This window comes from Salmo salar, chromosome 10, assembly GCF_965601325.2.
Source record: "Salmo salar chromosome 10, fSalSal1, whole genome shotgun sequence".
Lineage (NCBI taxonomy): Eukaryota > Metazoa > Chordata > Actinopteri > Salmoniformes > Salmonidae > Salmo > Salmo salar.
In genome coordinates, this window is record NC_138300.1 from 14,767,501 (window position 1) to 14,790,000 (window position 22,500).

General features: G+C 46.9%; 1 protein-coding gene across 13 annotated transcripts in view; it reads right to left on the reverse strand.

Moving 5' to 3' along the window:
• Positions 1-22,500, reverse strand: part of LOC106613561 (nuclear factor 1 A-type) — a 183,760-nt gene that overhangs the window by 17,758 nt on the left and 143,502 nt on the right. For 3 of the 13 annotated variants that reach the window (XM_082956729.1, XM_082956734.1, XM_082956732.1), the window contains exons 6-12: positions 21,244-21,371; positions 19,513-19,563; positions 14,641-14,775; positions 5,933-6,111; positions 5,379-5,444; positions 3,471-3,636; positions 3,209-3,300 (exon numbers count right to left, since the gene is read on the reverse strand). In XM_082956729.1, the coding sequence (XP_082812855.1) occupies positions 3,209-3,300; positions 3,471-3,636; positions 5,379-5,444; positions 5,933-6,111; positions 14,641-14,775; positions 19,513-19,563; positions 21,244-21,371 (817 nt within the window). Of the gene's footprint in view, positions 1-3,208; positions 3,301-3,470; positions 3,637-5,378; positions 5,445-5,932; positions 6,112-14,640; positions 14,776-19,512; positions 19,564-21,231; positions 21,372-22,500 lie in introns of all 13 variants that reach the window. The other 10 variants (XM_082956738.1, XM_014215960.3, XM_082956730.1 and 7 more) reach the window with 9 other exon arrangements.

The window sequence follows — 22,500 nt, forward strand, 5'->3', positions numbered from 1 at the left end:
GTGTGTAGTGATGTTTAGTAGTGTGTAGTGATGTTTAGTAGTGTGTGGTGATGTTTAGTAGTGTGTGGTGATGTTTAGTAGTGTGTAGTGATGTTTAGTAGTGTGTAGTGATGTTTAGTAGTGTGTAGTGATGTTTAGTAGTGTGTGGTGATGTTTAGTAGTGTGTAGTGATGTTTAGTAGTGTGTAGTGATGTTTAGTAGTGTGTAGTGGTGTTTAGTAGTGTGTAGTGATGGTAGTGTGTGGTGATGTTTAGTAGTGTGTGGTGATGTTTAGTAGTGTGTAGTGATGTTTAGTAGTGTGTAGTGATGGTAGTGTGTAGTGATGTTTAGTAGTGTGTAGTGATGTTTAGTAGTGTGTAGTGATGTTTAGTAGTGTGTAGTGATGGTAGTGTGTAGTGACGTTTAGTAGTGTGTAGTGACGTTTAGTAGTGTGTAGTGACGTTTAGTAGTGTGTAGTGACGTTTAGTAGTGTGTAGTGACGTTTAGTAGTGTGTAGTGATGTTTAGTAGTGATGTTTAGTAGTGTGTAGCGATGTTTAGTAGTGTGTAGCGATGTTTAGTAGTGTGTAGCGGTGTTTAGTAGTGTGTAGCGGTGTTTAGTAGTGTGTAGTGACGTTTAGTAGTGTGTAGTGACGTTTAGTAGTGTGTAGTGACGTTTAGTAGTGTGTAGTGACGTTTAGTAGTGTGTAGTGATGTTTAGTAGTGTGTAGTGATGTTTAGTAGTGATGTTTAGTAGTGATGTTTAGTAGTGATGTTTAGTAGTGTGTAGTGATGTTTAGTAGTGTGTAGTGACGTTTAGTAGTGTGTAGTGACGTTTAGTAGTGTGTAGTGATGGTAGTGTGTAGTGATGGTAGTGTGTAGTGACGTTTAGTAGTGTGTAGTGACGTTTAGTAGTGTGTAGTGACGTTTAGTAGTGTGTAGTGACGTTTAGTAGTGTGTAGTGACGTTTAGTAGTGTGTAGTGACGTTTAGTAGTGTGTAGTGATGTTTAGTAGTGTGTAGTGATGTTTAGTAGTGTGTAGTGATGTTTAGTAGTGTGTAGTGACGTTTAGTAGTGTGTAGTGACGTTTAGTAGTGTGTAGTGATGTTTAGTAGTGTGTAGTGATGTTTAGTAGTGTGTAGTGACGTTTAGTAGTGTGTAGTGACGTTTAGTAGTGTGTGGTGACGTTTAGTAGTGTGTAGTGATGTTTAGTAGTGTGTAGTGACGTTTAGTAGTGTGTAGTGATGGTAGTGTGTAGTTATGTTTAGTAGTGTGTAGTGATGTTTAGTAGTGTGTAGTGATGTTTAGTAGTGTGTAGTGATGTTTAGTAGTGTGTAGTGATGTTTAGTAGTGTGTAGTGATGTTTAGTAGTGTGTAGTGACGTTTAGTAGTGTGTAGTGATGTTTAGTAGTGTGTAGTGACGTTTAGTAGTGTGTAGTGATGGTAGTGTGTAGTTATGTTTAGTAGTGTGTAGTGATGTTTAGTAGTGTGTAGTGATGTTTAGTAGTGTGTAGTGATGTTTAGTAGTGTGTAGTGGTGTTTAGTAGTGTGTAGTGATGGTAGTGTGTAGTGATGTTTAGTAGTGTGTAGTGATGTTTAGTAGTGTGTAGTGATGTTTAGTAGTGTGTGGTGATGTTTAGTAGTGTGTAGTGATGTTTAGTAGTGTGTAGTGATGTTTAGTGTTTAGTAGTGTGTAGTGATGTTTAGTAGTGTGTAGTGATGTTTAGTAGTGTGTAGTGATGTTTAGTAGTGTGTAGTGATGTTTAGTAGTGTGTAGTGATGTTTAGTAGTGTGTAGTGATGTTTAGTAGTGTGTAGTGATGTTTAGTAGTGTGTAGTGATGTTTAGTAGTGTGTAGTGATGTTTAGTAGTGTGTAGTGACGTTTAGTAGTGTGTAGTGATGTTTAGTAGTGTGTAGTGACGTTTAGTAGTGTGTAGTGATGTTTAGTAGTGTGTAGTGATGTTTAGTAGTGTGTAGTGATGTTTAGTAGTGTGTAGTGGTGTTTAGTAGTGTGTAGTGATGGTAGTGTGTAGTGATGTTTAGTAGTGTGTAGTGATGTTTAGTAGTGTGTAGTGATGTTTAGTAGTGTGTAGTGACGTTTAGTAGTGTGTAGTGATGTTTAGTAGTGTGTAGTGACGTTTAGTAGTGTGTAGTGACGTTTAGTAGTGTGTAGTGATGTTTAGTAGTGTGTAGTGATGTTTAGTAGTGTGTAGTGACGTTTAGTAGTGTGTAGTGATGTTTAGTAGTGTGTAGTGATGTTTAGTAGTGTGTAGTGACGTATGGTAGTGTGTAGTGACGTTTAGTAGTGTGTAGTGACGTTTAGTAGTGTGTAGTGATGTTTAGTAGTGTGTAGTGATGGTAGTGTGTAGTGACGTTTAGTAGTGTGTAGTGATGTTTAGTAGTGTGTAGTGATGTTTAGTAGTGTGTATTGATGTTTAGTAGTGTGTAGTGATGTTTAGTAGTGTGTAGTGATGTTTAGTAGTGTGTAGTGATGTTTAGTAGTGTGTAGTGATGTTTAGTAGTGTGTAGTGATGTTTAGTAGTGTGTAGTGATGTTTAGTAGTGTGTGGTGACGTTTAGTAGTGTGTAGTGACGTTTAGTAGTGTGTAGTGACGTTTAGTAGTGTGTAGTGATGTTTAGTAGTGTGTAGTGATGTTTAGTAGTGTGTAGTGATGTTTAGTAGTGTGTAGTGATGTTTAGTAGTGTGTAGTGATGTTTAGTAGTGTGTAGTGATGTGAACTAGTGTGTAGTGATGTGAACTAGTGTGTAGTGGTGTGTGTGTGTGTAGTGCTGTGTGTATGTGTGTGTGTATGTGCGGAGTGGTCAGTGTCTAGAGAGGTGGTCTCAGTCAGGGCCACACCAATTACAATCACCATAAATCACCTCTGGAATAAGTCCCCGTCCAGCCTAGACCCTACTACTAGTCACACACACACACACACACCACACACACCACACACACACACCACACACACACACACAAGTCACCAAGTGTTAGCTTATCACACAGCTCCCTTGGGAACAGAAGCTACAGTATATAGTGTGTGTGTGTGTGTGTGTGTGTGTGTGTGTGTGTGTGTGTGTGTGTGTGTGTGTGTGTGTGTGTGTGTGTGTGTGTGTGTGTGTGTGTGTGTGTGTGTGTGTGTGTAGCAGACTCCTGGGAAACAGAGGACTCTCTTTCCCAGCAGACGGGGACAGTAGCCGTACAACACTGTAGGATGTGTGGCTCACCTGGGGCTGCTGAGGGATATTTACAAAGCTGGGGTCTCGGGGGCCCACACTGACGAAGCGCTGGGCTGGGGACGTGCTCGGTGTGGAGTAGGCTGCAGCGGGTCAGAAAGGGAGAGGAAGTCATGCCTCGGTCATCCATTGAGATAGAGGAGGTGAGTGCTTGCTAATTCCAAAAGGAGGATGTCAACCCAAGTAGCCAGGTGATACGTCTGTGTGTGTGGGTGTGTGTGTGTAGGTGTGTTTGTGTCCAGTGTCCACTCACTTGGCGAGGTGGGGGAGTTGCCCCCTCCCTCGGTGGAGGTGGAGGGTGGTTTGGAGTCTGGCACAGGCAGGGGTACGGGCCGCGCCATGGGGGGCGGGGGTGGAGGGGGCAGCATGGGGGTGGGCAGGAATGGGTTGTGGACCTTCCCCTGACTGCTTCCGTTGGGCTGAAAGAGAGAGAGAGAGAGAGAAAGAGAGATATATATATACACAGAGAGAGAGAGAGAGAGAGAGAGAGATATACAGAGAGAGAGAGAGAGAGAGAGAGAGAGAGAGAGAGAGAGAGAGAGAGAGAGAGAGAGAGAGAGAGAGAGAGAGAGAGAGGGGGGGGGGGGGTAGAGAAAGCGAGACAGAGAATACAAAGTAAAAACCAAGCATCATTGCACCTTCAAAACCTGAACCCACCACAAACGTACACACACACACACACACACACGCACACACACGCACGCACGCACGCGCAAACCTCCCAACAGGTCAGTGCTGTAACCTGTTACAGTATCACTATCAGAGTATCGGTCCTGCTTGTCCTCTAAACAGGCCCTTTGTGTGTGCACGTTCGACGGAGGACACGCGCACATTAAAGAGCTTCTTTGCGAGACACAGCAATTTTCCCTGCTCCTGGTCATAAAGAATTCTGCTGCTGTGCGCACTTTGCCGTTGATAATCTATTACCAAAACAGTGTGCTGGGGCTAACTCTCCCTCTCTCTCTCTCTCTCTCTCTCTCTCTCTCTCCGTCCCTCTCGTGCTCTCTGAAGCATCAGGGCTAACTCCTCCACTCTCCCTCTTCCTCCTCACAGCCTCTCTATCCCCCTACCCCTCCATGTCTCTCTTCCCCCTCTCCTTCCTCTCTCTCCCTCTTAATCTATCCATCCCTCTTTCTCTCACTCTCTCCACCTCCTCCTATCCCGCCGTCTCTCGTTGTGGTGTCGGGGCCAGGTTGGAGACAGCAGGCTGTAGGGTCAGCTACCGTGCACTCCAGATTTATGCCCGGAAGGAAGTCACACCGGTGTGTGTGTGTGTGTGTGTGGGTCTATGCGTGTGTGCAATAGAGACAGCTGTAAATCAACTCGCCACGTCGTTTGATACAGAATCCCGCGTCATGTTCGGATTCGATCGAGAACGATTCTGTAGCTCTGTTTTTGGTGATTGAATTACCATGAAGAGCCAGGTAAGACGGTTCGTTTTGGTGATTGAATTACCATGAAGAGCCAGGTAAGACGGTTCGTTTTGGTGATTGAATTACCATGAAGAGCCAGGTAAGACGGTTCGTTTTGGTGATTGAATTACCATGAAGAGCCAGGTAAGACGGTTCGTTTTGGTGATTGAATTACCATGAAGAGCCAGGTAAGACGGTTCGTTTTGGTGATTGAATTACCATGAAGAGCCAGGTAAGACGGTTCGTTTTGGTGATTGAATTACCATGAAGAGCCAGGTAAGACGGTTCGTTGACGGTATTGGATATGTGCGTACCCTTATCCTTTACTGCTATTCAAAGCAAGAAGTTAGTCATTACTGAGACTGTCGTCACGGCTCACTAAGCCTTTACACACACAGTGGTGTTCTCTCTGTGTGTGTGTGTGTGTGTGTGTGTGTGAGTGAAAGAGAGAGTGTGTCTCGCAGTGTGTGTGTGTATTGTGGGCAGGAGTACACGGAGAGATGGATTCAGATTAAATGGGCGAATGAAAAGTGTGCATGGGGAAACTGGTCTGGGTATTGATTCAGTGTCTAGACAGAAATATATCAACTATCTAACTGCAGACATCGAGTCAAACCCCCCCCCCCCCCCCAGATACAGACACACACACCCACACAAACTCGCTCACACACTCGCTCACACTCCCACACAAACGCATTCCCACGCAAGTACATATACACACATACAGGCATACGCACGCACACACACACCTCCACTGCAGTGCTCTCTCTTCGACCACTTGTACAGTATTTCCCCCATGGTATTTCTGCATACTTCTAACAGAGAAAAAAATCCCCCATTAGTGTATATATATATGTGTGTGTGAATGGACCAGCATGAATGTAGAGCACTATAGAGGGAGAAAGAAAACGGCAGAAGAATTTAAACAGAAGAATCCAACAAAAAAAGAAGCATCGAACAAGTAACGCATCCCAAATGACACCCTAATCCATATGGGGCCTGGTCAAAAGTAGTGCACTGTGTAGGGCAGGGGTAGGTAACCCCGTTCCTGGAGTGGCGCAGGTACTGCAGGATATTGGTCCAACTAGGCACCACACCTGACTAACTAAGCTAATTGATCAGTTCAGCGATTTGCCTAAATTCAACACCCCTGGTCTTCCAGGTCGGTTCAATCTAAAACCATGTGCCTGCGGCCCTCCAGGACCAGGGTAGCCTACCCCTGAAATAGGGAATACGGTGCCATTTGGGACACAGCCCAGGTGTTTGTGGTATGTATGTACTGTAGAAGGCTCCGTGGTCTTACGTTAAGGAAGCCCACCTGTCCTCCCTGCTGGCCGGAGTCGGGGCAGACAAGCTGGACAAACTCCTTGAGGCTCTCCTGGGGGTGGTACCGGATGGCCGGGTGGGAGAAGTAGGAGCCGGGCTGCTGGATGATGGGCGACGTGGGGAAGTGGAGGCTCGACGGCGTGGCGTGGGGACTCGCTGTGGGGTGGAGAGGTGGGGGGGAGATAGAGAGTTTGTCATGTCAGTCAATAAGAGAGAGAGAGAGAGAGAGAGAGAGAGAGAGACTGGTTAGGGAGTAGGCTAGAGAGATGGGAGGATGGAGGAGAGAAGGTGACATCATCTATCACCATAGTTTGACACACACCATTTAGTATGTCACTTAATGCCATACGTGTACCGCACATCAACACACTCACATCCTGACACACCCACATAATCACACCCACTAATTCCCAAACAAACAAACGTCCAGACACAAACACAAGCTGGGCTGTGCGTGTGTGTGTGTGTGTGTGTGTGTGTGTGACAGGCCTTTTTGACGTGGTGGTGACAGAGGGGTGACAGAGGGCAGGCGGCCCACGGTTCAGATGACAAGACGTCTACGGACCACAATGCCCCTCACTGTCTATCAAAAGGGAGGAGGGCCCTCCATGATTCAACCAAAGGCATACTTTGGCCCGCATTCCTTCACTCACTCAAGGGAAAAATGTGGTAACTGTTTACTTTACACTTCTAAACATGATATTTGTCGCAAATTGGTATACAGTCATTGTAATTAGGCAATTTAGGCATTAGTGACATTTGTGATGTCCGCTGATGGCATTTGACTTTGCACCGTCACATCAGAAGTGTCGAGAGCAATGAGTCTAGAGTGGTTGGTGCCAAGTCTTAGTCCGTGTACGTTTTGGATGTAGTCACCGATGATACAATGAAATATTTTAATCCTCTAAATTCCAAATCTGTGTGTGTGAGCGAGAGTGTGCGTGAACACGTGTGTGATGTCTGCATGTGAGCGAGAGTCGGTGTGAGAGTGAACGCAAGCGTGCGCCCGCGTGTGTGTTTGCGTGTGTGTGTGTGTGAATCCTGTGTGTGTCTGTGTGAGTGGGAGCGCGTGTAAGGTTTGTGTGTGTGTGTTGATCCGCATGTGTGTGTGAGATTCAATGCAAGTGGGCGCGCGGGCTCAATGAATCGACTGGCACAGACCTGCAGCACTGCACCTGTCCTCCACTCGGATCCCGTGGTATAACTGACAGTGCTGTAATGGATCGAGGCTTATTAAGTATTTAATTGTAACCAGCACTATCTAATTAGGCTGCTCTTAATAGAGGTAATATTCAGTTATTGGTTATTAGTATAATGCCTGGCTGGGACGTGCAACGGCGGGGGAGAGAGAGGGGGTCTTTAAGCCTGTGATGTATTACTGCTGGGTCTCTTAATAAGACTCTCTCTCTCTCCGCCACTCTGCCCATTTCCAATATCAGCAACAGAGAGAGAGAGAGAGAGAGAGAGAGAGAGAGAGAGAGAGAGAAAAGGCACAGCTATTACAGAGACAGAGTAGGATAAAGAGAGATGGTTAACTAAGAAAGAGAGATGGTAAACTTAGTGCGAGAGAGAGACCCCTTCCGAGAGAGAGAGAGAGAAAGAAAGAGAGGGAGAGAGAGGGCAGGGGGAGAAGCAGGGATCGTACAGCTATCGGAGAGAGAGAGAGAGAGAGAAAGAAAGAGAGGGAGAGAAGCAGGGATCATACAGCTATCGGGAGAGAGAGAGAGAGAGAGAGAGAGATGGTAAGCTGATACTACATAAACATTGTTAAAGCCACAGCTCCCTGCTGCATTAATTCACTTAACTTTGCCGTGATTTATGGCTCTGTCAATAGAGGCTGACTGGAAACTGGGGGGACGCTCCCCCTCCGCCATGCCGCTATGTGGCCATTGTGTTTACAGTAATAATAGAATGGACCACGGCTCTCTCTGGGTGCATCCCAAACGGCACCCTATTCCCTACTTACAGCCTCAATAGAGTCTGACTGGAAACTGGACCCTGGGCAAATATAGTGCACTACATAGTGGATAGGGTGCCATTTGGGAAGCAGGCTCCATGCCCTTCCTCTATCACTTTCCAGCCTGAGAGGCTGAGAGAGACAGAAGCCGACCCCTCCTTTTCTCTTTTTGGCGTGCCCCGTCTTTTCATATTCCTGCCTTTTGTCTGGGGGGCTGGAATGTTGGACTTTTGAAGTGAGGGGTGGGGTCAGCGGGGGTGAGGGGTGGAGAGACAGGCTACGGGAGGGACAGACCCTTGCTGTGCACTCCCTGGCTGCGCGAGCACACACACACACACACACACACACACACACACACACACACACACACACACACACACACACACACACACACACACACACACACACACACACACACACACACACACACACACACACACACACACACACACACACACAGACATAATGAGCATGTGCATCCATGCACATGCACACAGGCGGAAGAGTGGAGTGTCCAGACTCTACAATTGAATTAGCCTTGCTGTGCTGTGTGCTGAGGCAATGCTGCAGAAGCTGCAGGCAGAAGAGAGAACCACACTGACCTCACAGAGGCAGACACACCCATTCACAAGCTGACTCAGTCACTCCCCCTCCTCCCTCTCTCTCCCTCTCTCACAGACACACTCTCTGTCCCTGTCATCCTCTCGCTCTCGCACTCTATGCCCTCAGGCACCGCTCCCTTTCAGACACCTCTCCCCTGTCCCATTCCCACCCTCTCTCTCTCTACCCCCACTCTCCTCCTCTTTCCAGCTCACTGGTCTGAAGCCTGTTCTCTGGCTCATGGCAATAGGTCATTGCTGAGCCTCCTCACAGACAGGGCAGTACTGGGTACAGTAACCCAGCAGCGCAAAGAGATCCTTTTATCGCCAGCCTAATTGACAAAACTTAAGTATTGCCAATTTTAATGTTGGCTGCGTTCAAGGCAACACCCGTGCCACCCCCGTGCTTCACGGTTGGGATGGTGTTCTTCGGCTGGCAAGCCTCCCCCTTTTCCTCCAAACAACGATGGTCATTATGGCCAAACAGTTCTATTTTTGTTTCATCAGACCAGAAGACATTTCTCCAAAAAGTACAATCTTTGTCCCCATGTGCAGTTGCAAACCGTAGTCTGGATTTTTTATGGCGGTTTTGGAGCAGTTGCTTCTTCCTTGCTGAGCGGCCTTTCAGGTTATGTCGATATAGGACTCGTTTAACTGTGGATATAGATACTTTTGTACCTGTTTCCTCCAGCATCTTCACAAGGTCCTTTGCTGTTGTTCTGGGATTGATTTGCACTATTCGCACCAAAGTACATTCATCTCTAGGAGACAGAACACGTCTCCTTCCTGAGCAGTATGAAGGCTGTGTGGTCCCATGGTGTTTATACTTGCATACTATTGTTTGTACAGAAGAACATGCTACCTTCAGGCGTTTGGAAATAGCTCCCAAGGATGAACCAGACTTGTGGAGGTCTACAATTTTTTTCCTGAGGTCTGACGTTTGATGGTAGGCCTTGAAATACATCCACAGGTACACTTCCAATTGACTCTCAAGTTATGTCAATTAGCCTATCAGAAGCTTCTAAAGCCATGGGATCATTTTCTAGAATTTTCCAAGCTGTTTAAAGGCACAGTCAACTTAGTGTATGTAAACTTCTGACCCACTGGAATTGTGATACAGTGAATTATAAGTGAAATAATCAATTGTCTGTAAACAATTGTTGGAAACATTACTTGTGTCATGCACAAAGTAGATGTGTTACCCGACTTGCCAAAACTATAGTTTGTTAACAAGAACTTTGTGGAGTGGTTGAAAAACGAGTTTTAATGACTCCAACCTCAGTGTATGTTAACTTCTGACTTCAACTGTATATATATTTGAGATTCTTCAAAGTAGCTACCGTTTGCCTTGATGACAGCTTTGCACACAGCTTTGCACACTGGTGAGTACGGCTAGTAAAATGTTGACGAGTCACTCTCTAGTTAGCGCCTGACAAGTGTGCTAATAAAACACCCCGTCACACTTGCAGTCTTACACGCACAGGCACAGACAAACCTGAGACGTGCACACACGCACACACCACTCAAGGAGGTACTATGTCCCCCGTTAGAATCATAATCAATCATTGTTGTTTTTATACCTCCCGCTCGCCACAACGTTAGCTAGCGAGGCAGATTGTCTAAGTAGACTACAATTGACAGGTGTCACTTAGGACTGTGTCCAAAATGCCCTAAATGGGATCTGGTCAAAAGTAGTGCACTATGTAGGGAATAGGGTGCTATTTTGGATGCATCCATAGTCTCTGGATCACCGCCACTTATCATCGCTTAACCCCGTCCAGTATATGGCCGTAGAGTCTGAGTAATTGACCGCTGCCTTTCTGGCCACTGACCAGCTCCTGTCCCACTGTGCCGACCGGCTTGGACCGGTCCAAGAGGGGTCCGCAAATGTCCATTACACAAATGGCCAGCGTCAATTAGGAATAATTATTTATTTTTGGGGAGACCAAACTTAAGTGTTCGAGAACGATTTCCAATTACTTAAATAGCCTTGCTCACATGTTGTGTTCCTCATTTATGCTCTGATTAATATTTTCCCAGGGAGAAATTGTGAGTAAACTAAGTTTCGCGCCCATGTTTCAGCTTGTCAACTAACGAGCCCAAAAAGGCTTTTAGCATGCAGAGGGGGGCTGCTACTCTACCCCTTAAACCCATCTTTACTGTATTTAGTCCCCTCTTCACATCTAGCGGTCACACTACCGATCCTGGGGACCGCTAGCCTGGTTAACACCCGACTGAATGCTGTACTCACCATTACCTCGCCAGCGCAACATTCAGTCTGCTTAAAACAGGTTAGGGGAGCCCTGTCAATACTTCTTGTCATTCCCATCAATCACTTCATATCTGAATTATCCATACTGAACAAAAATGTTTCATGAGCTGAAATAAAAGATCCCGGAAATGTTCCGTACGCACAAAAAGCTTATTTCTCTCTAATTTTGTGTACACGTCTCTACATCCCTGTTAGTGAGCATTCCTCCTTTGCCAAGATAATCCATCCACCTGACAGGTGTGGCATATCAAGAAGCTGATTTAAACAGCAAGATCATTACACAGGTGCACCTTGTGCTGGGGACAATAAAAGGCCATTCTAAAATGGGCAGTGTTTGTCACACAACACAATGCCACAGATGTCTCAAGTTTTGAGGGAACGTGCAATAGGCATGCTGACTGCAGGAATGTCCACCAGAGCTGTTGCCAGAGAATTTAATGTTAATTTCTCTACCATAAGCCCCCTCTGTCGTTTTAGAGAATTTGGCAGTACGTCCAACCGGACTCACAACCGCAGACCACGTGTAACCACGCCGGACCTCCACATCCGGCTTCCTCACCTGTGGGATCGTCTGAGACTAGCCAACCAGACAGCTGATGAAACGGAGGAGTATTTCTGTCTGTAATAAAGCCCTTTTGTGGGAAAAAAAACTCATTCTGATTGGCTGGGCCTGGGTCCCCAGTGGGTACATTAATGAGGCTCTAATCTATGAATTTCACATGACTGGGCAGGTGCACAGCCATGGGTGGGCCTGGGAGGGCCTGCCCAGTCATGTGAAATTCATAGATTAGGGCCTCATTTATTTATTTCAACCGACTTATTTCCTGATATGAACGTTAACTCAATAAAATCATTGAAATCGTTGTATGTTGCGTTTATATTTTTGTTCAGTATAGGTTCCATTTTTTGACCAATTATTTGGGTATGATAAGTGAGCTGTCAGAGGTCCAAATACCATGAGAATTCAGCCTGTTATGAGCTGTTATAACACTGCTGATTTGAAAAGACTCCACAGGTGGTCAAGGAGAAATCGGGGTAACAGTGTTAAGGCCTGTTAGAGGGGTGGGTGGAGTAACCTGCCACTGCTACAGAGAAAGATGTATTCCTGACAGCAAACACACCACAGGTCATAACTCCCTGAATAAGCTCCCTCTTCTCTTCCTCTCTGAGGTTTATTTGGGCTTCGCCTCGTGAGTGTACTGATGCCACATTGTTGGGACAACGGGGAGGATATCAAATATATCCAAGCAGCTGATATGCTGCTAGCCTGCTAGTACGCTAACTATGGGCTTTGTAGCCCCGTGCCCCCATGCCTCATCCATTCAACTCCATGGGGAGGGGGGGGGGGTAGGGGAGGTTGGGGACAGCATCCCCAGCAGGGTCTCTGAGGGCCTTTCACTGGGGCTCTAAGCGAGGCCTGTTAGCTGTGACTTTAGCGCGTCATTATGGAGGAAAGATGAAAGTGGGTCTGGATGGACAGCAGGTCCTCCCCACACGTGCCCAGTGGGTGGGCCTGTAGCTAATCTGGAGGGGGTCCAGGGGCTTTGCCCCCCCCCCCCCCCCGGGTCAAATATGTAAATGATCATGACGTGGGAGGGGACGGAACAGGACGGGAAGCTGGCTAAGGCTTCAGACAGCTGGCGGGAGATGGAGGGAGGGAGGGAGGGAGCAGTGGGCTTCATTGTGGTCTGGGCCTACATGAGGGGCTGCATGGCCAATAGAAAAGTGCTACGGATTAGTTCCACTTTGCAAATCGAATTGGTTCGCTGGCTTTTTCTTCCCCCACCTACCACTTTGTTCTATTTTACCTCCACTGCCAACTTTTACTTGAAAAATATATTATACACTGAGCGTACAAACATTAAGAACACCTGTAAACAGTGACTGGTAGCAGGAATATATAAAATACTAGTAATATTCTAGTGGTAATACACTGAGTATACCAAACTCTAAGAACACCTTCCTAATATTGGGTTGAACAGAACAGCCTCAATTTGTCAGGACATGGACTCTACAAGGTGTCGAAAGCGTTCCACAGGGATGCTGGCCCATTTTGGCTCCAATGTTTCCCACAGTTGTGTCAAGTTGTCTGGATGTCCTTTGGGTGGTGGACCATTCTAGATATACACGGGAAACTGTTGAGCGTGGAAAACAACAACAGTATTACAGTTCTTGTCACAAACCGGTGCACCTGGCACCTACTACCATACCCCATTCAAAGGCACTTAAATATTTTGTCTTGCCCATTCACCTTCTGAATGGCACACTCCACGTCTCAATTGTCTCGAGGCTTAAAAATACTTATTTAACAAGTCTCCTCCCCTTCATCTACACTGATTGAAGTGGATGAAATAGGTGACATCAATAAGGGATCATAGCTTTCACCTGGATTCACCTGGTCTGTCTATGTCAGGGAAAGAGCAGGTGTTCATAATGTTTTGTACACTCCGTGTCTATAACCCACAGATGGATTCACGAAAATAAAAACAATCCCTCCCTTATTATGACTGAGGCGGGTGGTTTTCACGTGGAGAGATATCAACAGGTGGCTGTGTGTGTGTGTGTGTGTGTGTGTGTGTGTGTGTGTGTGTGTGTGTGTGTGTGTGTGTGTGTGTGTGTGTGTGTGTGTGTGTGAACCCGTGGGAGGAGGCTGCTGAAGAGAGTGCAGAGGGAGACAACGAAAGAAGAATGTTTTAATAGCCCTTTTGAAGACGAGAAGTTGAGCTAACGAACCGTGCGGCTCGCGAGTCTTTGTTTGCCAAATTGCGGCGCCCTGCGGCTACACCTATGTCTCGCGGCTGAACGGGTTCGCCTAACGTTTCAAAAGGAACGTGGGGCGTGAAGAAGGGGCTCCAACTATGATAAATCAATTACAGATGAGATTGGTACAACAGGGGCGGTTAAAGTCAACCAAACAGGCATGACAACCGGTTCGACTTATGAAGATGAATGAACACCACCATTTTGTCCTTTTATGTGAGTGTAGAACACAACATCCTAAATGTGACAGTTATACTACTTACTGACACGACTTAATCCCCCCCAAGCCTCAACCTTTAAGCCCCAGTGGGTATTACCGTTTTTTTTAGGTCAAAATATTATGGACATCAAGCCTGTATGAATCATCCAAAAGTGCACCCCCCCCCACTGGTCTACATTTATGGCTATATGGTAATAAGTCATAATATATAAACCAAATATAAACTAAACCATGTATAAACCAAACCGGCCAAAGGGAAAGCAGCTTGCCCTGGTGAGGTAATCTATGGATTACACGCACAGTAAAAATATCAACTGGTGTTCCATTCCCGGCTAAACCCACAGCCGACCATACATGCACTCACACACCCGCACGCACACACCCGCACGCACACACGGAACTAATCACCAAGTGTGAAAGGGGGATGGGATCTCGCACTCACAACCCATAAAGCAGAAACAGAACAACAGTGTTTCCCAACTCCGGTCCTCAAGTATCCCCAACAGCACACATTTTTGTTGAAGCCCCGGACAAAAACACCTGATTCAACTTGTCAAGGGCTTGATGATTAGTTGACAAGTAGAATCAGGTGTGCTTGTCTGGGGCTACAACAAAAATATGTACGGTTGGGGGTACTCCAGGACTGGAGATGGGAAACACGGCTGTACAACACGCTTACAGTAGCAACACAAAGTACGAGCAGAGCCACACACACAGCACCACTAGCAGCAAGGACACTAATGCTTCGTCTCTATCTCTCTACAGCCCTTATCTGACAGAGGGGAGTAGGCAGCTATAGGTGGTGAACTAGGGGGAGCCAGGGATGACACGGTTGGGGTGGGGTGGGGTGGGGTGGGGGGGGGGGGTGGGACCTCACCTCTAGGTCCTGTAATGACAGGCCGATGATGGTGTGTGAATGCCGTTCGGGGGGAGGAGGTGGTCTGCGAAGGCACGACGGGGCTGCTGAAACCACACTTCTCTGACTTCTTTAATGTGGTGGGCGATGGCATCCCTGGCAAGAATGATTGATAAGTGAAATTTAATAAGGAAATGTCACGGAGACTCACAGGCTGGGTTCACAGGTGAGAGAGTGTGTGTGGGGGGGTGGGGGGGAGGTGCAAGGGGGGTTGGCGAGGCGTGGGGGCCAGACTAGGGGGTTGGGGGGGGGGGGAGGGAGTGGTCAGGGCCCAACGGAGCGCAGCATAGGCTATACGAGTGGAGGCCGGTCTTTAAAGGGGAATACAGATACTTTTGTGCCTTGCGTCGCAATTCTTATTTATTTTTTTAAAGATATTGCCAAAAATCCTCACCTTTGTTGTTTGCAGGGTCCTCAATGTTAATCCGTCTGACAATGTTAGGGATTTGATGACGATACAGAAGCTAAGTTACTGGATTACTTTTGAGAAGCATAGCTCTGAGGCACACATGTGTGCATTGACTGCCATTTTGTAAGGACATCTTTGCCTATTCAGTTAGAGTTTTTAGAAATTAGTTTAGTTTATGAAATTCCAGTAGACAGCACTAATTAGAAAATGTAGATTTTTTAAATTTTTTATTGAGTTGAGGTTAGTTGTTAATAAATAAATGATATAATTTCCATTCCAGAAAATGGGCCAAAAAATATATAGAACGAATAGACATGCTTTATCCGTGGGCTGATGGGGGTTTAGGGTTAAGAGAGAGAGATGTGGGAAGAGGAGAGTGGGAATGGTTAAAATAGGGGAAGGAGGAATAGATGGTATAGTAGACAGGTAAGGTCCTAGTGGCAAAGCACACAGCATGGTCACACAGTCCTAGTCCAGTGTGTACTGGGGGCTTTGCTGGGTTAATGTGAGCAATGGGTTCAGATAGCATTTACCACAAGAGTTTAAGCCAAAGAGAAGTCAGTAGAGAGACCATGCATGATAACGTTATTTGTATGGTCCATATTCAGTCTCTACTGTAATTGGTTGTGCACCACAGCCAATCAAAGCTCTATTTGACCACACCCCAACCACACTGGATGCTTTCGTTTTACCTTGTCAGATGCACCAATGGAATGGTCTAAATTATGCAAACTCTGCACACCATACAAGGTAAAACTAATGCTCCCGATAAACACTAAATGGCTTTTAAAATATTAGTCGAAGAATAAAGCTTTCCTCATAATTGTAATGCCTCTCATTTTTGTTATGGAAGAATTAAACATTCCTTCCGACATTCCGAAAAGATCATGCGCCAAGCAGAGCTGGATTTTGCCATTTTCTAGCTCGTCTTGGAAGCATTGGAGGTGGGATCTGAAGTCTCTAGATGGGTCTGTGTCAAGGGACTGAGGTCTGTGTGTAAAAAGTGTGTGTGGCAATCCAGCCCTAAATCACACAGAAGTCTTGGTTTCTCCAGCCCTCGCAGTCTCCTTTCCCCTTTCAGGCAGTGAGAGAGGGAGATAAAGAAAGAGATGGAAGGACTGACTAATAATTGCCCTCCGTTGGCTAAAGAAGGGTTTTTGAGGAAGGCTGTTTGATCAAACTGAGTTGGAAAGGGAAGGACTTAAGGTAGAAGTTGACCCTAACCACATATATATATATATATACATAGGATCAGATTGCACAGCCCCCAATCGTAACCTTAGCCATTTGGGGGGTAAATAATATCTGCTCTTGGACCAGTTAGGGGAAACTTCTCTGGGGTGGGGGCAGGTTGGAGGATGGACACACAGTCACAGTTTAGAGAACATCAAGAGGCGAGGGTTGGCTGCTTTCAACACAAACAGCTCAGGTCATACTGACACCATAGAAACTATCCCAGCAATCAAGAAACAAAAGGGTACACAGACAAACAAACACAGGTCTATAAACCCACATCCAACATACAGTTTCACTCAATAAAAAGCTCCACAATGGCTGACAAGCACACAACATTCATCCCTCAGATACACACTTGTTCACCTTATAAAGACCTATCCATTCAATTGAAATGTATGTCTTATTAGACATATCGCTTAATGTCTACTTTGATCTCAAACACCTTCTCTAAAGCCACTATATATATCTGCAGCCCCAGCCTCATAAACAACACTAACAACAGTAACCAGAACTTCTAGAGAGAGAGCGGCAATCAACCATGGGGAAAAAAACATCTGACGTTTGGGTGACCACCAAAGACGAGTCTCCCTTTTAAAATCCTGAGGAGGTATGTGACCAATTGCACCACGCATGGTCCGTCAGAACCATAAATACCATGTTCCCACAGGCTGTGTGGAGCAGAGAGATGAAAGACAGGGGGTATGGGGGGGTCAGACCAAACGTTGGCAGTGCTCTTTGAGGGGGAGAACTTTCGGAGAAAAATTCTGCCCATTCATTACTATACCTGGCCCTTTGAAGTGGTGTTAGCGGCGGCGGCTAGCTAGCTAGCTTCAGAGGCCCGCTGAGCTGGTCCCTCTCCAACAGGGTAGCATAGATCAAACCAATAGGGGAGGCTGGAGGGTCTGGAACAGGCAGGAGGCTCAGACTTGGGCTGGAGTCAACAGGTTGATTTGTGGTCTAATGGCCAGGATCATACTCAAAGGTTTTCTACTGTAACAGTAAGAGCCTATCGGTCCCTGTTCAGTGTACAGGCAGCTATTGTAGACTAGAGTCTTCTTCATGTGCTAGGGAATGGGGTAGTGTGCTCAGGGAGCTCTGGATGCACGTGATTCAAGAAGAGATAGAGATTCATGGAGGTATGCGTAAAGTGAGATAGAGAAGAGGGAAAGCGAGGTACAGAGGTAGAGAGAGAGAATGAAGAGGAGAAAGTGGGTAAAGGGGCTGAGACTGGGAGGCAAAACATCTGGACTGAGAGATTGTGCGCGCGTGTGTGTGTGAATGCGTCTGTGTGCTCGTGTGTGTGTGTGTGGGAATGCAACTGTGTGTACTTGCTTGTGTGTTTACTTGCTTGTGTGTCTGGGTGAAGGGCCTGAAGTCTGAGAGTGAGTAATGAACATTTGAAAAGGTTCTGTCAGGTGGAATCAGAGCTGGGCTGTACTCAGCACTTTCCCCATTCCGAGGCGTTATTACACATAGAGGACGCTTCTCTCTCTCCATCTCTCTCCATCCCCCTCTCTCCTTTGCTCTCTCCTTCCTCTGACAAATTGACAAGCCTGCTGGCTGGTGGGCAGGCGATTCTGTATCGAGCATCCGCCCCCTCCTCGTCTTTCTCTGCTGTCCATCCGTCTCCCCTTCTACTGAGGCCTCTTCTCCGGTAAGCATCAATCAGGCCCAAGCTATCCCTGCTTTGCCCCAACTCAGGGGTGTGCAATTGGGCTTGCACAGCAGCCAGACAGGCTATAACGGAGAAAGGTCCTTTACCCGAGTCGACAAGCAGGGCAGGTTCAGCCATGAATACAGACGGCCTTATCAATGCCAGGGACAACAGCGTGCAGAGTCATGTCTGCTCCACGTTGCTACAACGCCTCCTCTGATAGGTGGAGACATATCAGGAAGCTGGTGTAGGTAATGTTCAAATACAATGAAAGGCGATTATGCTTCCGAACTTTAACCTATCAAATATGTGGATTGAGTAAGTCTTCTTCTGGACATGTTCCATTGATGGAACAACTTCTTCCTTGAACAGTCAGTTGAGACATACAGCTCAGCCCATTGCTTAACCCCCTCACACACTCCCAAGCAGACAACTACACACACACACACACACACACACACACACTCCCTCCCTCTGACACTTAGGTATTGAAGCCCGGCGAGACGGCCATGTGAGTGACATGTTCCTGAGCCCTGACATGGGTTACCTGGGAAATGGATGGCATGCCGTTCCACGGGATGCACTTTCACGAGCTGCTGCTAATTATAACACTGTCCCCGCCGTGGTGAAAGAGCCACACACACACCAGACAAGACTTCAGCAGCTGTTGACGTGTCACACTTGTCCCAATGTCATCGAGCGTTTCACACACACACACACACACACACACACACACACACACACACACACACACACACACCACACACACACACACACACACACACACACACACGTCTCGGTAACCACAAACAAACCAACTGGACATCAACAAGAGCCAAATCCACCGTCAACAACATCGCAATGCTCAACAGGATGACAAAGGCAAAAGGAAAATGACACATGGGGGGGGATGAAGCTGGAAGTTTGGATGACGACGAAAATCGGAATCCCGAGCAACAGGCAGACATGCTTAACGCGGACATTCATGTGTCGGCTTGTAATGTTCCAACTCGGGGTGTAGATAAACAAGGACACAGGCACCAAGACACACAGACACACAGTCCACATCCCGGTTGGTGATGGGGGCTGTGAGGTGGAGGGGGGGTGTAGCTACTTCACAACCCGCTCTGAATACGTAGACAATATGTTCTGAAGTTGTTGACAGACACTTAAGATAGAAAATGGGTGGAGTTGCTTGAATGTACATATCATGGTGGACTGTCAAGATTCCAATGGACATGAGCCCCATGCTACAGTACAGACACAGTGCAGGTATAAGGCCTAAGGTGTGCCGCAAGGATCTGTTTCAGTCCCACTATTGTTCGTCACAATCACACACAGTGAGGGAGAGGTGGAGGGGGGAGGGGAGGGGGGGGAAACCTGGACAATACAAAACACCAACCACAAAACTCGATACCACAACCAACTACAGAACCTCCTGATTTGGAGGGGGGAGGGGGGTGGGTTAGGGGACTGGGGGGGGGGGGGCAACAGAGGACGGGAGGTGAAATTGGAAACAGTAATGCATCTTTACCTTGTCTTGAGATGAACGAACTAGCTAGCGAGCCACGCAGTTTATATCCAGCTTTTGAGAGACAAAAGGAAAGGGGGGAAAGAAACAGGGGGACAAAAAAAAGAAAAGAAAGAGGCAGGGTGAATATAGTGTAGCGTTAGGAGAGAATATGGAGTATTACCTCATCAATTAAGTATGCATGTCAGTCCTGTTCCCATGAGGCAATGCGGGCCGGGGGTCACGTTACACATACAAATCACACACACCCATTCACAAAAGCACACACACACACACACACATACACACACGCAAATACAAAAGAACACACTAACACACACAAATGCATACATACACACACACACACACACACTGTACGCAAACATACTCACACAGCCTGTTTAACGCATGCCTAGGACATGCACTCGTTGGCACCGTGTCGAATTTCTATCCTCTTGGAGCACGAAACAGAAACACGAACACAGACACACACACACACCATAGAAACACGAACACACACACACACACACACACACACACACACCATAGAAACACGAACACAGACACACACACACACCATAGAAACACGAACACAGACACACACACACACCATAGAAACACGAACACGAACACAGACACACACACACACCATAGAAACACGAACACAGACACACACACACACACACACACACACACACACACACACACACACACACCATAGAAACACGAACACGAACACAGACACACACACCATTGAAACACGAACACAGACACACACACACACACACACACACCATTGAAACACGAACACAGAACCCCGCCAGTCCTCTCACTCTAAAGACGGGCCTCTGAGCAAACTCCACACTAAAATTCCCAAACCACAAACACACCCTGCACCACTCCCTTCATGGATCACAACATGTTAGTAATAGTAGTATTCATGTCATCGTTAATGCCATTAAGGTGAACCATAAAATGAAGGGGGAATAGCCCATGGCTCTACGGCGCTATTAAGTGACCCATAAAGTAAAAGTATCCTGAAATGATGAGCTTGCACATAGGGTAGGACACTGAACTTTCGAGAGGAAAGCTGCAAAATGGCAAATTGCCCATCAAGACAGATCGCCTTTGTAAAAAAGTATATCAAGTCCAAAAGTGGTTCTGAAAAATGATTATGTGAGCCTTCGCTTTATGTAAGAATGGAAATCTTTATTACCAACACGTGAGGTAGAGACAGACTCAGACAGACAAGGAAGAGACAGGACACGATTCTCCCCCTCACTGTTTAGACACAATCCTTCATTCTCACCCTTCACAAACGCACAATCCTGCATTCTCACCCTTCACAAACGCACAATCCTGCATTCTCACCCTTCACAAACGCACAATCCTGCATTCTCACCCTTCACAAACGCACAATCCTGCATTCTCACTCTTGACACACACACACACACACACACACACACACACACACACACACACACACACACACACACACACACACACACACACACACACACACACACACACACACACACACACACACACACACACACACACACACACACACACACACACACACTCCTCTCACTCCACTTCCTCCCAAAACATACTACATGTCTCTAGCTTGAAAGCAGAGAAGAAGAGCTGTGTACAGTCGTAGTAGTAAGAGTAGGGAGGGTATCAGGGTAAAGGTGTGTTACAGGGGTGTTGGCATTGAGGGCAGGTCGGTTGGCAGCTTACAGCAGTACGTACCTGGTTCCACTTCGTGCCAGCTGCTGGCCTGGCTGCCGCTGCCCGGGGAGCGACCCTGGCCCGGGTAGTAGGACTCCTCTCCTGGACTGTCCACCTCATCCTCCATACACTTGATCCTCTTGGCCGAGCTGGTGGGAACACACACACATGTACGCACGCACACGCACACGCACACACACACAAGGGTGAACGGCTGCTAGAAATGTCTCAGTGCTATTCAGAGGCCATTCCTTAGCGTCGGGCCTCAACAGGAGGTTAATGACAATACGCCTGTTTAAATATCTTCACTCATAAAATCATACATTCAATCATGATCTAAATCTGTTGACAAGAAGAATATTGTCACGGGTCTCTTTATAGAAACACAGTGTGTGTGTGTGTGTGTGCGTGTGTACACGTTTAAAGGTTCATCTCTTTGTGTCTGGTGCCCATGCATGTGGATCAACTTCCATGCTCTGCATCGGCCAGAATAGGGTGTGTGTGTGTGTGTGTGTGTGTGTGTGTGTGTGTGTGTGTGTGTGTGTGTGTGTGTGTGTGTGTGTGTGTGTGTGTGTACATAGGGGTATCATCTGATGAATGCAGCCATCCCCCGGAGAGAGAGGCAGGCCAGATGAATGTAATCCTCTTTAACAGTGGCAACTCTGGCCAAGGATCAAGAGCCTGGGACTGACACACACGGCTGGCCTGAGTCTACCAGGGTATGTGTGTGTGTATGTGGGGGGGGGGGGGGGCTGTATATGTTTGTGTTTGATGTGTATACAGTTAGTATGTAGCCTATGCATTTGGGTTAACGGGTGTGTGTGTATTCTGTCTGTATGTAAGCATGCATCCATGTGTCTGTGTGTGTGTGTGTGTGTTGGCTGCTACTTGCAGCCACACTGGGGCCTCCCATCAAAGCCTGTCCCACACTGCTCTCTGCTTCACACAGTATCACTCCACACATGGACAGTGGTTTGGTGCTGGTGTGTGTGTGTGTATCTATATATCTCTCTCTTTTAGCGAGGTGAGCTACCAGACCACTGTTACGGGGCGTCTCAAATGGCTGCCTATTCCCTATATATGATGCACTACCTTTGACCAAGGCCCATAGGTATCCCATAGGGCTCTGATCAAAAGTACACTGCATAGGGAATAGGGTGCGAATTGGGAAGCACCCCATAACCAGCGAGTTATTTCCCTTGCCGTTGGTTCTGACATTCATTTGTGTGTGTGATGTCTGCTGGCGTTTCCCTCCTAATCGCATAATTAGGGGCGGGG